At 42.7% G+C, this 14,731-nt stretch overlaps 1 protein-coding gene across 1 annotated transcript; it reads right to left on the bottom strand.

Moving 5' to 3' along the window:
- Nucleotides 1-8,236: 8,236 nt before the first annotated feature.
- Nucleotides 8,237-12,633, bottom strand: LOC149434869 (mediator of RNA polymerase II transcription subunit 21-like). The gene is made up of 3 exons (XM_089663281.1): nt 12,456-12,633; nt 11,103-11,203; nt 8,237-9,192 (listed from the first exon to the last, which is right to left on the bottom strand). The coding sequence occupies exons 1-3, from the start codon at nt 12,616-12,618 to the stop codon at nt 9,016-9,018; spliced, it is 441 nt and encodes a 146-aa protein (XP_089519407.1). The 5' UTR covers nt 12,619-12,633; the 3' UTR covers nt 8,237-9,015.
- Between the last annotated feature and the right edge of the window lie 2,098 nt (nt 12,634-14,731).

Here is a 14,731-nt window from a genome sequence, read left to right as displayed (position 1 = left end):
GGCAAGTGCTATGCCCCCTAAAAGTGACAGGGGGTACAACTCCTTCAACAGCATGTGTACATCCCTGCCTGCTGTTTCTGCAGCTAAAAGGGGTACCTGCTGAGGGATAGTAAAAGGAGAGCATAGCTGCAGGGTTTTACTACCCACCATCTGCTAGTGTGAACAAGCCCCAGAGAAGTGGAGGACGTGTCAATGAACTGAGTGGCCACTGTCCTTGTGTTCCACTGAGAATCACAAGTCCATCTACTGCAATGGCAGACATGACTTGCAGCTTATTAATTTACAGAGACTGTATGGGTGGCTCCACGATTAAGCTCCACTAAAGGGCAAAACAGGTCACAAGGACCTGTGTGGAGTGTCTGAGATTATGCTGGAACATAAAGTTGGTTTTATTTTTATGCCAGTGATGTGTGACTTCATGAAACATGTGCGAGTCTGTTTGGCAGTTATGGATCCCAGAGTTGGGATGCAAGCGGGTGGATAGCATCACAACAAATTTGGAGTATGCTTGTAGTCTTCATTGGAAAAGGAGCACATACAAAACATGTTTTCTCACTGTAGTGATCGGTGTTGGAGGTGTGGGTAGGAGACGGGCTCTCTGCTACACATTTTTTGGTCCTGCTCCCCATTAGAGGCGTTTTGGGATGGAGTACAATCGTATAGCCCAGAAGTTTATGGATCATGTGCTTGTTAGGAAACCTGAATTCTACCTTCTGCATCATCATGACTATCCTGATAGGTCCTATAGGCGTTCCATTCTGCCACTACTGTTGACAGCGACAAAAAGCTGCATCCCTATGTTTTGGAAGCAGACTCAAGCTCCGACTATTTCAGCATGGTTGCGGAGGGTGGCAGACATTAACGCAATGGAGGATTTGGTGGCAGTAGAGAGGGGGTGATTGGTCCCGTTTTCTCAAGAAATGGCATTACTGGCATGAATTTATTCGGAGGAATACGCTTCTCTAGTGGTGTGATTCATGGATGGTTCTCCTTATCTGTTCTGACGGGTTTTGAGGTCGGCTTGGGAGGGGATGGTTTTTAATGTATTCCCCCTTCTTCAGCTGGCCTTTCCCCACTTTATCCTCTTTTTGCCCCCTTCTCTCTTTCCTCTCCCTTCCCCTTTTTTTTTCTCTTCTCCTCGTCTTCGTGCTTTTCGCTCATGTCCTCTTTTTATTTAGTTATTCTCCTTTCTTGGCTCTGTCTTGGGCTACTTTGAAAACCAGAAAATGTGAGGTGCAGCTTGGGGCGCAAACACTTCTTTTATACTGAGAATTTTGACAGTACCGCCACAATCTGTTCTATGTTTGTCTTTGGCCTTGCCCATATAATACTGTCAATACTGACTGTTTAAAGTGATGACACAGGTTTCTCTTGTCAAGACAACTGATGCTCTTCTGTTATGTCTATGGAAATCTGTATTTCTATTCTGCTCCTTTGTGTGGCTACTGTTATTGATTGTACGGTTGCCATCAGCTGTCACTAAATAAAGAATTTACAAAACGAAAAAAGCACATCAGGGAAGCTATGACAGGAAGTGGCTAAACAAAGGCCTTCATGGCAGGATAACCAAGCATTAAATTAATGAAGCTGCGGATTTAAAAAGGGATAGGAAATGACTTTTCAAATTCCAGGTTACAGCTTATATGAAAATTTAGTTGCACAGGAAAATAAAAGTCTACATTTCCTTTTAAAGAGAAATATTTAGGCTGGCATTACCAACTTCTCATTCTGAAAATCCTATTTGGCTGCCCTCTTCCTTTGGTGCTTTGAGTCTCTGACCCAGGGAAACCGTACAGATAGGGACATTACTCCAACTTTCCTGTTTCAGGTTAGTGATACTACGGAGTTGAGAAACACAACATAAAATGGAACTAAACCCTCCAATCCTTTTCAGTTAGAGAAGCTGCCATCTTAGCCTCTGTTTGATCTACAACTGCCATGGTGCTGCACATGTGATTTCAGTTATGATATTTTGATTGTTTGACAGGTTGGTTAAGAACACAAGCAAATGTAACAGTTAGGTTTTCTGGCATGCTGGGAATGTAACTGTTTTTTTTAAACTGTTAAATAGATGAGTTTGGGTCTGCTTTAAACAGGCATGTAACAATTTAAAAAAAAAAAAAAGTTCAGCAATTGCACTCCTTGTTATTCCCTCAGGAGAGGCTTACATGATGGGATAAACTGCACCTGTACCCCCTTACCCTCTTCCGTCCTGAATGCAGCTCACCTAGTAAAATACCTAAATTCTGCTGCATCCTCAAATCTTTACTGAATGGAGAAAAGGGCCATACATAATATCCCTGCCAACTTCTCTACCTACTGCAGTCATTCATACTTAGGGCGTGGGTTCTACTTTAAAACAAAGCACACTTATCCTTTTAATCCAACCCAACTCATCCTCCTCCACAGATGAATATTTGGAATAAATGGCCACAGTAATATGGGTTTGTTCTGGTTGTACCTGGGCATTACAGCCCTATATACTTTTATGGCCATCTCCAATCAGCTGCAGCCTCAGGCCATAGACACTAAGGCTATGGAGCTGCTATGCATAAGTACAGTCAAGGCAGTACAGACTTGCAATGCTAGATATAAACTAACAGAACCACGACCATCAGATGAAGGTATGCATGTGGAGAGGGAGGGTATCTTGAGGCAGGGGAAGGGGGCAAAAAATGTAAATGCACTTTGTTTCAAAGTGCACTTATCCTTTATTGGCTGGAGACTGCAATGAGTACAGCTCACCCATAGGAACAAATGGCGTTGTGCATGCAGAGTAAGAAGAGGACCTAACCTAGATGTTCACTTTGCAAAGGTTGTACAGTGCCAGATGGAGCCACACAATAAAAAAATTCAAGCTAGACTTACCCGTAACTCGTTTTCCAGGAATCTTTCAGGACAGTACCTGAGAGATTGTGGCTCCTCCCACTAGACAACAGGAAACACCTCTTCCACCAATCTTTTTAAAAAGGAGGCTTCTCCCCACAACTTGTCAGTTGTAGTAGAGTACCTCCAGCCCAAGCTGGAACCCAAATATAACATTTTTAACAACAGCATAAGGGCAGGTCGTTAATGTCCTGAAAGACGAGTGGAAAACAAGTTACCAGTAAGTCTTTTTCCCAAAAAGGTCTTTCAGGCAGTATTGGAGAGGATAAACGAGAACCTTTCTGCCAAAGGCCTGATTGCTTGCTGACAGAAGGTCCAATCTATAGTGATGAACAAATGTCATAAAAACTTGAGCATGTAGCTGCTTTGCAAAATTTGTTCTGGGGTGGCACCAGCCTTTTCTGCCCAAGTGGCTGCCAGAGCTCTTGTAGAATGTGCCTGGATCCCAGACAGGGGAGTCAAATCCGTTTTGGAATAGGCTTCAAAAATACCTGACCTTAGCCACCTAGCAAATCGACCCCTTAGATACCTGGTGGCCGTTTTTGAAGCGTGAAAATAAAGTGCAAAAGACCTAAAAGTTTCTTGTTACCTCAAGGTAACTCAACAAAAGTTCTTCTCACATCTAAAGTATGAAGAACTGAATCCTTTTCTCCTGAGGAATTGGGCCAAAAGGTGGGAAGAACAATGTCCTGAGAACGATTCTGAACGGACACCACTTTTAGCAAGAAACTTGGATCCATCCCAAGAGTATTCCTATCTGGGAATATAGAGAGGAAAGGCTCCCTGATGGATATGGCGTGTAGTTCACAGATTCTACATGCTGATGTAACAGCAACTGGAAATACTGTCTTGAATGTTAAATTATTCAGAGAAATTGATTCCAATGGTTCATTTGTCAAAGCCTGTAAAACTACAGACAGGTCCCATTTTGGGAATTTTTTTGTAGGTACTGGTCTGGATCGAGCAAGTGCTTGGAAAAATCTTGAGACCAGAGAACGATAGACCTTTTAAGAATACTCCTAAAGGCATCCACCTGCATCTTAAGAGTATCAATTACTAGCCCCTTATCTGCTCTTTCTTGTAAAAACTAACACTGAGACAGAGTCTTCCATGGTACGGTTAGCCGAAGAACACCAAGAATTATAAACTTTCCAAGAGTTTGTATAAATAGCCCTCGTTACTTTCTCTCTACTTGATAACAGGGTAGATATTAAGGTCTCTGAAAACAGCTCTCTTAACAGCTGCTCTTCATATACCAGGTGGTCAATGATAAACCTGCTACATCCGGGTAGCTCACTGGGCCCTGGATCAGTAAATCCTTTCTTTGAGGAAGGTACCAAAAGGGTGTGACTGCTATCTGTAGAATGGAAAAAACAGGACTGCTTTGGCCAGAAAGAAGTAATCATAAAAACTGGAACGCTTTCTTTCCAGATTTTCTTCAACACTTGTGGGATCATCTGAAATGGGGTGGAAAGCGTAATAAGAGTGTGCCAAAGCATCTGTCCCCAACGATCCATTGTCCCTGGGCGGGGGGGGGTGTGGGAGAGAAAAGGGGAGGGAGGAATCTGTGCATTTTCCCTAGATGCGAACAGGTAAACCTGTGGATGCCACCTCTGGGTAACCAGAGGAAAGACCTGTGTTCAGGGACCACTCTGCTTTATGAACGCATTGCCTGCTCACAAAATCTGCCACTTCGTTCAATGTGCCCTTCAGGTTTAACGCTGATAAGGATAGCAAATGGTCCTTGGCCCAATTCAGGATTTCTATTGCCAGCAACTGAAGGGCCCTGCTTCTCGTTTAGGTAAGCCACAGTTGTGGCATTGTCTGACAGAAATTGAACAAGGTGCCCCTGAAGATCCTGAGAAAATGCTGATAACGCTAGGGCTACTGCCCTATGTGCTCTCCAATTTGAGGGTTTTTCTGCTTCTGACCTGGACCAGTTTCCTTGTGCCAGATTTCCTCTCCAAAAGGCCCCCCAAGCCGAGGAACTGGCATCCATAGTGACCCTTCTCTCAACTGGAAAGAGATCTCATGATAGGACAGCCTGATCCCCTACACCACCAAAAAGCTTTTTACCCTGGTGGGGATCTTCAATGCTGTGTCCAAGGAACTCAGATTGTGATTCCCACACCCTCAGAAGAAACTCCTGGGAGTGGCCTGAAGTGCAGCCATGCCCATTGAGTGGCTGGCATCATTGAAGTTAGAGTTTCTAAAGTTGACATAACTCCTCTTATTGATAAACTATGATTGGACTGCAACAGTGCTACCACATTCTGAACTTTGTTCTTTTTCTCCCCTGGCAGGAAGATACGCTATTCCACTGAATTGATCCGGTAGCCTAGAAACTGTACTTCCTGTGCTGGCACTAAATTTGATTTCTGGAAGTTCACAATCCACCCCAAGTTCTCCAGATGGGTGCGGGCTCAGATCAAATCCTCCTTGTAATTTTTCCCTGGAAAGTGCAAAAAAAAAAAAAAAAAAAAAAAAGGAGATTGTATAGGTAAGGAATTACAGCAATCCCCTGCAGACGACGTGGCATTAGAGCTTCCGCCATTACCTTTGTGTATATACATGGAGCGGACGAAAAAAACAAAAAGGTAGAGCTTTCAATTGTAAAGGAAGAATTTGATTTCCCATATTTACTGCAAGTCTGAGAAATACTTGAGACTGAAGAGCAATGGGGATATGAAGGTAGGCATCCCTCAAGTCTGTTGACACCATAAAACAACCATGAGTCAAAAGATTCCTGACTGACAATCGAGCCCACGCTGAATTTTCTGTATAGAAGGGATTCGTTTAAAGGCTTCAGGTTGAGGATAAGATGAAATTTCCTAGAAAGTTTCTGTACTAGACAGACATGGGAGGGGGGGGGGGGGGGGTTCGTGAACTCCATCCTGTATCCCTGTGAAAGCAAAGCCACAATATACCGACTTGAAGCTATGCTTTTCCACTGATTCAGGAACCCCTGAAGCCTTCCTCCCACTGAAAGTAGTGAGCCATTGTGTTTTGTTGGCCTGCACAGGAGGATGGAAAAAGGAATCCACCTTTGCCTTTTTTTACTTCTGTGCTGACCAGTTTTTTCTTTTTCCCTGGGCCTTGTTTACCTGCTCCAGTCAAAAAAAAAAAAAAAAAAATGGCTTAGGGGCCATTTTCTTCTTTTGACGGGAAAGGACTTTTTTTGTCCACTATCCTAGCCAAAATAGTCTAGATCTGGACCAAACTGCAGAATTCCTTTTACTGGAGATCTTCAAAGTCTACTCTTCAATGCCGCATCCCCAAGCCAAGTTTTTAACCATAGTGCTCTTCTGGCCGAGATACATAGGGCGCTGACCTTGCCGACATTCTAATGGACTCAGCTGAAGCATCTGCTATATATGCAACCACTAAGAGAGTATAGAAAGAATCCAAGATCTCCTGCTTTGGTGAATCCACCACAATATGTACCTTCAGTTGATTAAGCCAGTATTCTAGGTTTTTTGCTACTCAAGTAGTGGTCATGGCTGGCTTAATATTACCAATGATTGATAGGACCTTTTAAGCAATGGATCCACCCGTTTATCCATGGGATCTTTCAAAATACCCATGTCCTCAAAGGCTAGGTCAGTGGATCTATATACTTGTGAAAAGGCTGCATCTGGCTTAAAAAATTTATTGCATACAGCTGCGGGATCCTCTTCGAAGGGGAACTGCCTCTTATGGTCTTTTGGAAAAAAGGCTCTCCCTAGATCCAACCATTTTTGATAGCCTCATAGATCACAGAATGTAACGGAAAAATACACCCTTAAGGCTCACTAAGCCCCAGTACATACGGTCATGCAGAGTTCATTCTTTTTTCCCCTCTTTTCCCAAGCCTAATGTAGCATAAATAGCTTTCAGTAATCCATCCACTTAGTCTAGGGACAACGTATACCTTGAGGGAGTACTATCACCCCCTTCTTCCTCATTAGAATGAGTGGGGGAATGACCCTCTTGGATGGCAGTATCACCCACTTCTGCTTCTACTAAAAGGGTTAACAGTGAGCTCTGTGAGGATGCAGAGGTGGATGCTTGACTCGGGGTTGGAACTACCAGTGAGGAACTAAAAGATTGTATATTGGCATACAGCTTGTTCTTGAATTTAGATTGCTGCCCATAGACACGGATTCTTCCTTAACAGAAGCATCAAATACAGACTTTGCACAAAGGCTTTTTACAATTATCTCCCAGTTTTGTTTTGCATGAAGGCATTTCTTCACTGACTGTTCAGAGCTCTTAGAATGAATGGGCCAAAAAAAAAAAAAGTGCACAAGAAGCAACAAAGGAAATCCCAGTGCCAAGACAGGCCCCAGCCACCAAGAGGGAAACAAAGAAAAAAAACAAAAAAAACCAAAAAAAAAAAACCCAAGAGACCCCAGGCAAATGCAAAGGTGAAAAAACACACACAATCACCGCTTACCTGGGCCTTGCTGGTGCCTGTCCCCACTGCTGCTAAGCCTGTGTCCTCCATTACGGTTATGCAGCAAACCAATCCATGTGGCTATTACTTGCTGGTCCAGGACTCCAATAGTGCCACTGTGCCAGACCTGAACCATGAAAAATAATGCACCAACCATTCCTCCACCTCCTGCACTGAGCAGCCGTAAATAATGTCATGCGCCTGACCCAGTAGCCCCGTCCCTTCCAGAATGCCAGGGACATGATCCGGCCACCAAAAGATGACAGCAGCTTTCTATCAGCGCTGCAGCCTAGGAGCAGGGCTGCCCTGCTCAGTATAGACTCTCCACAAGTACAGAAGGTGGAGAAGAGCCCATGCACTACCTAACCTCATGCATGGAGCTGGGAGGACCAGGAGTATCTTAAAGAAACAAAAAATTAGTAGCTCAACCAGGTCTCTTAGGACAAAACCCAAGAGATCCTGGCTCCAGGTGTTCCCACCAGGCCAAAAAAAAAAAAAAAATTACAAGTGGTGGGGAGAGGCCTTCATTTTAAAGATTGGTGGAAGAGGGGGTTTCCTGTTGTCTGGTGGGAGAAGCTACGATCCCAGGTACTGTCCTGAAAGAAGTTTTGGGGAATTGAGCAGAAGGGTGGAGGAAGGCAAGCATTTTCCCCAGATGAGCTGTAATCTAGGGATAAAAGAGAACGTCATCCTTTAACTCACATTACATACAGACCAGGGGCGGACTGACCATTTGGAAACTCAGGCAGTGCCCGAGGGCCCGGGGTCAGTAGGGGGCCCCATGAGATGCCCCTGGTACCCTTTTCATAGGCTTTTTTGAGTTTGGGCAAGGACACGGGGCCCCATGATTCCCTATTGCCCAGGGCCCCATGAGTTGTCAGTCTGCCCCGATACAGACATGAGAAAGTGCTCATATACATTTTTTTGTACCATTTATTTTATTAGAAAGACTATCAAACATTTCAAACATCAAAAAAAGGAGAGGATACCTTCAATGTAACACTTTTTTGCAATGGTTGTAAAATCCATAAGCAATCACATCAGCAGCTTCAGCTCTAAAACACGTGTTGGGTAGAGCAGATTGAGTGCTCCATCTGCTGGCTGGAAGTGGAGGGTGCAAGGTGCCTCTGTGTGAAGGGGACTTTTCACGTTATCAATTGGCTTTATGCCAGTTATGGAATTTTGGCAAGTATTTTATTTGCAGAAAATAATTAATTATAGAAATCTGCCAATTAGTTTTTATGGTTCACAACTCTCCAGTTCTTTTACTGGGCAAAAAAACACAGAAACAAAATAAAATAAAGTGACCAAGCAAAGAGCATTTACCGATTTTTATAAGGTAGGACAATCAAGTGACAAAGTCATCACTTGGAGTGCCCTGAATTTTTTTTTTTTTCTACACACTCACAGTCATGATTTATCTGTGCAAGTCACTGTGGACTGGACAAATCTGCAGGCATTCAACTCTGCATTGTGCATACAATGGTTGATAATGGGCTTTTGGAAGCATGTGGTCTTCTTTAAAAAGAAATCCTTTACTAAACATATCGAACACAAGAGCATTTAACACATGGCATTCCTGTACTTCAGTCCATTGGCGACACACAAGCTTGCATAGACAGCAAGGCTACAGGACGCACCTTATTCTCTAGGTGCACAATCAGTTCTCAGAGGAGGAACACTGCCCTCTAGTGTTAGCTCTCTGGAAGTGGCTGAGTGAGGATGCAGCTTCGGGTCTTCAGTTGGGACTGAGCGATGTCAGCCAGAGCAGATTGGATCTTTTCCAGCAACATGTCCCCTCGGTAGACCACCTCCTCCAGGCGAGCTGCAGCGGCATGGTTCTCCTCTTCTAGCTGGTACAGACTGGCAGCCTTTAAAGAATCAGGAAATAAAAATGTGACAATGACGAACATCGGAGTATATCAAACGAATATATCAGTCTTAAACTGGAGTTTTTTGGGTTTTTTTTTATATGAACAACCCCATGTGATGCGCTTAAAGCTGCAGTTTATTTTGCCTTCCATGGTGCTTCCCTCTCCACTTCATTAACATGCCAAGTTCATCTGCTTTCAATACATACCTTATTTTTGATCCAGTGACATCATTCTTGGTGGTCTGTTTCTCTATACAATGCAGATCATGGCTGGTAGGAGGGGTTGTAGGGTGCTGTACATAGTGCTGTGAGAAAGTATTGGCCCCTTCCTGATTATTATTTTTATTTTGCATTTATCACACTTAAATGATTCAGAATAAATTTTAATACTACACAAAAGAAAACCAGAGTAAATACAAAATGTAGTTTTTAAATGAGGATTTCATTTATAGTTCAACTTTTGTCTCATCAGTCCACAGAATATATGCCCGAAAGTCTTGAGGATAATCAAGATGCAATTTGGCAAATGCGAGACGAGCCCTTGTGTTCTTTTTGGTCAGCAGTGGCTTTCACCTTGGAACCCTCTGATGGATGCTATTTTTGCCCAGTCTCTTTGTTGAATTATGAACACTGACCTTAACTGAGGAAAATGAGGCCTGCAGTTCTTTAGATGCTGTTCTGGGTTCTTTATGACCTCTTGGATGAGTTGTTGTTGTGCTTAGAGTAATTTTTGTAGGCCGGCCACTCCTGTAAAGGTTCATCACTGTTCCAAGTTTTCTCTGTTTGTGGATAATGGCTCATCATGGTTCGCTGCAGTCCAAAAGCCTTAGAAATGGCTTTGTAACCCTTTATAGACGGATACATGTCAATTACTTTGTTTCTTATCTGTTCCTTAATTTCTTTAGAACGTGGCGTGTTGCTTTTTGAGATCTTTTAGCGTGCTATCAGACAGCTTCTATTTAAGGGATTTGATTCAACAGGTCTTGCAGTAATCATGCCTGGGTGTGGCAAGTGAAATTTAACACCGCTTTCCAAAAAATGTGGTTAATCACAGTTTATTCATTTAGCAAAGGGGGAGGGGGGGAGCAATTACTTTTTCAGATACGGCCAAGCAGATTTGGACAGCGTTTTTCCCTTAATAAAATGAAGTAATTTAAAAACTGCATTATGTAATTACTCGGATTATCTTTGTGTAATATTAAACTTTGTTTAAAGATCTGGATCATTTAAGTGTGACAAATATGCAAAAAATAAAATCAGGAATAAGGGGAAAAAAAAAAAAAAAAAATACACTTTTACAGCACTGAATACATTATAGCACCTTGCTTCAGTACTTCTGTCCCAAGAACCTTCAGCAAGCAGTGGGCTGACTCCTGGGAGTAGTTATGCAAAAATCAAAAAGCAATGATGGCCAAATTTCAATTGAATTTTGACACCAAGCTGCACAGCCCCCACTCCCCCCCACCTTTCATCTCTCACATCCAGAGCCTCTACTACCCACCAAGGTTCAGGAATTTTACAGATAGATGTTAAGTTCTGAAGCCAGGAGTAAATCCCTAAAAGCACATTTTATTTTCTTGCAAAAAACTGACCCCTGTATACAGCAGATGTGACAAACCCCCTCCCTCTTAGATTGTAAGCTCCAAGGAGCAGGGCCCTCCTATCCCTCTTGTATTGAACTGTATTGTTGCTGTATTGTCTCCCTTTATATTGTAAAGCGCTGAGCAAACTGTTGGTGCTATATAAATCCTGTATAATAATATTAACAATAATAACAAACCAATATTGGCATAAGCAGCCAGCAAAAGATAAGAAAAAAAAAAAATTACAACATTTTCCCATAGGATATAAAGGCATACAAGCTGCATTCTACAAAGCTCATTCCAACATATCAGTTGCCTGTCTCACCTGTAATGCTGCTGTGGATTCCTCGCTGGGCAGAGAATCAATAAGAACATCAATGTCTTTTGCTGTCCGGGCAATGAGAGCTGCAAACAGCTGGGCATACTCTGACATGAAGAGACATCCAAATATTTAAAAAAACAAAAAAACTAACCCAATTTCAAAATATACTAAAAGCCCTAAAATAAAAAAAAAAAAAACACAACAACTCACAACAGTTTAAATCAAATAAATTCCATGGCAATAAAAAAATAAAAAAGGAAGGAGGTATGCAAAGTCTTAGGGCTCATTTAGATGGGTGATTAAGCCCGTCCTCTGCGCAGCTGCTGGCAGATGCTTGTTATCCACTTCCATGGGCTGCCTGAATGCAGCTCTGAGGTGGATAACACATGCAGCACCGGCACGGACACAAACACATGTCAATGTTTGACATGCTGGCAGGAGTAGATCACAGATTATATTGCAAAGCCTCTCATCCCAGGAGTGTGAACATCCCAGGAAAGGAAGTGTGTTACAGGAGGAATCAAGAGGGGTAGAATTCTGTAGCCCTGTCCTAGGTTGACAGCACTGTCCCTCCAAAGATACAGTGAGTGAGCACTGTCATCCCAGGACAGGAAATACATTACTGGCACAATCACCTGGTTTGACTGAAGTGCCAAACCTTCAGTTGGGGCTCATACACATAGATGCAAAGCTCTGTACAATGTAAACAGATGTTTGTTATGCAGGCAGCCTATACAAGTGAAAGGATACACCATCTGCTGTACAGACACACCCGTACAGTCTCAATGATCAGGTATGGAGGGACAGGTGCGCAGTCCCCCAGTACCTGTCAAACTTGACTGTGTGGGTGAGTCTGTACAGTTGATGCATATTCATTCACTTAAAGGGGCTGCCTGCACACAGCTACAGGCTAGGACAAAAGATAGACAAACAGCTCTTCACACTGTACAGAGCTCTGTACCTATGGGAATGAGCCCTTATACGTGTTTAGAGGACATTCCCAAATGCAGATAAATGCATGCAATGATCTTTCAATGAAGCTATTCACACTGAGCATTTACCTGTGTTTAGGTGCAGTCAGTTTAACTGTGTGTTGAGAAAACAGAATCGTGTGTCCAGGATCTGATTAGACACTAAATGTGGCTAAACACACTTAAAGTCAGAGACATCTACATGCAGGGAAAAGTGATTTGAGAATTCCAGTGTGAATGAGCCCAAATTTGTTCTTTGGATTGGATACATTTTAAAATATTGTACTCTAATATTGCACTGTGTTCATCTACACAAACCAAGCAGGACCTGGAGATACAAACATGTATTCAGCTGTTGGATCTCTAATCAAAACATTCAGATTACCTTCTGTGGGGTTGGGCGGCTGATCCTTGTTTATTGTCGTTTGGATGTTATTAAACGATGCTGGAGGGGCACACTGTTGCAGCACTCCGATGGCATTGCAGAACTGATCAGCAAGCTTCATATGCACAGAAGGAAAAAATAAAAAAAAGTTTATGAGATTCATATTCCTGTCATGTGAAGAGCTTTCTAAGTAGATGCTGAATGAGGCTGAGAAAACAAGGAATCTTACAGAGAAGCTGAGGGTCAAGGGACTAAGCAGTGTGACAACCTATAGATAGCTGGCCAATAATGGTTCAGCCTACCAGTTGAACGAGGGAAAAAAAAACAAAAAAAAAAAACAAACACCCTACACAACCACACTGATCATATTCCCCCATCCACACATTTGAGATGGATGGGGGTAATTCTCCCTTCTGCACTATTGCATTCTGACAGCTGGGAACCTCCCCCACTGTCAGAATACACTGATCAGTGCTGCAACCATTGTCTGCAGCTGCTGATTGAGCTCCTTTTCGTACTCAAATGTTTTATTAAAATATCACAAAACCCATCACGTCACATAACAGGTATCATAAATAAAGAATGTTTTTACGCAGGGAGTGGTACATTATCAAGTTCCATTAACATGTCAAAATAAATGACAACTGAACACAATATGCCAATCAACTTATGAACAAAGATAGTCCCTCAAATGGTGGCTTTTAGCAACCGAATAGCTATAGTAGAAGTAGAAAAAGATAGACACGTCCGGATGGCCCACCCCAGCCATGGCCCCAGGGAAAACTAGGACCAGAGTCGGTGAATTATTCAGCAATGTACCAATAAACAAGAGCAAAAGGTAAAGAAGTAGTGGGGGAAGAAAGGGGGGGTTTAAAAGGAGAAGGATGGTTCCAGGATTGAACCGGCCACAGTCCCAAGAGCACAGTCAACTGACAAGAACAAGACAGCTAAATCTCCATAAAGGGGGCAAAAATCTATTGGCCCAAGGTTGCCAGATTTTGCAGTATCACCTTGTCCTGGACCATTGTCTCAATGAGTACCTTTTATCAATCAAGGAAGTTGAAAGGTAGGTTGACTTCTATTCAACTGCAATTGCCACACATAGCTTGAAATTCAGCCAGGCCCTGCTGAAATGGCTGAAGTTCAATCCATCTGTGGCCACCTTTAGACACCAATTTCATTTACACTGTCACAGGTTTTCTTGGGCCGATGTAAAACACAGAACGAACACTGCTATAGGCAGGACTTTGCAGTGATGGACCATGCTGTTGCACCTACATTTATTTTTATAAAGACCTCAGTGCTGTTCTATCCATCCTAATACTGCATGTTGTTGTGCTGACACCCCCTCAGGAGGCTGCTCCATGACTGTACTAACAACATGTCCTCAGTCTACCAGTAACATTGAACATAGTTCATCCTAGAAGACTGAGGACATCTAGTGACAGAAATTAATTACTGCAGGAAAAAAATAATAAATACAAATCACCAGAGACAAGGCAAATACTGCATCCAAAACTGCATTTTTTAATCTGGAAAAAAAAAAAAAAAAAGGGATTGGTGAGCTTTAAATCAGAATTAAATTTGGAGAAAAAAAATGGCTAGGAGGTAGGAAATGTTGATTTAGAAACATACAAAATCTCTTCTGCAAGAAATATCTCCCTCTCTCCCCCCTGGAATGCAGAAGCCATGCAGTGTACCCTCATTGGGCCAGGCTCCAAGAGCAATATAACTCCTGTGTACATGCTTGGGAGGTAAATCATCGGTGGCCACCCCAGGGTTGAAGAGGATGCCTAGGACCCTGGAAGTAGTGGTAGGGGAAATGGTGGGGGGGCAGAGCCTACACTGAACATGCTGGAGAAGAGCACACATGTAGGTTTAGAGTGCCATAACGTGTATTTATGCTGTGCAGATTTTCACAATATGGCAAACGTTCACCCAGCACATAGCGAGTTGAGACCATTTTAACTGGTTAGAGGAGAACTTCAATGCATTCTTATGGGAAAGCCTTACACTAAGTGACCAACTGAGGCCACTATGAGCATGGTGCGCTCATAAAATCAATAGGTGTGGGGTGTGAATGCACAGTGTGGTGTGGCCATTTTGTTTTTCAAAAGGACAGACCAAAAGGCTTATGGTGGGACCAAGCAGTGAAGTTCTCTGAATCAGGGATGAAGGTAGGTACAATCCCCATTTCAAAAACATTTGGGACGCTGTGTAAAATCTACATAAAAACATACCATTTTAAGAAAGAAAAAAAAAAAAGTAATTCTGAA

Source organism: Staurois parvus, unplaced genomic scaffold (assembly GCF_062004578.1).
Source record: "Staurois parvus isolate SC_StPar_1 unplaced genomic scaffold, SC_StPar_1.0 ptg001648l, whole genome shotgun sequence".
Classification (NCBI taxonomy): Eukaryota; Metazoa; Chordata; class Amphibia; order Anura; family Ranidae; genus Staurois; species Staurois parvus.
Note: the sequence above shows the minus strand (reverse complement) of the source record. Positions and strands in the feature narration are given on the sequence as shown.

What these genes read in the sequence shown, in the direction of transcription:
- LOC149434869 (XM_089663281.1), bottom strand. Translation starts at nt 12,618, where the DNA reads ATGAATCTCATAAACTTTTTTTTATTTTTTCCTTCTGTGCATATGAAG. An exon ending in GCCGCCCAACCCCACAGAAG is followed by an intron (nt 11,204 to 12,455) that starts GTAATCTGAATG and finishes TCTTCATGTCAG; the next exon opens with AGTATGCCCAGCTGTTTGCA. An exon ending in AATCCACAGCAGCATTACAG is followed by an intron (nt 9,193 to 11,102) that starts GTGAGACAGGCA and finishes GATTCTTTAAAG; the next exon opens with GCTGCCAGTCTGTACCAGCT.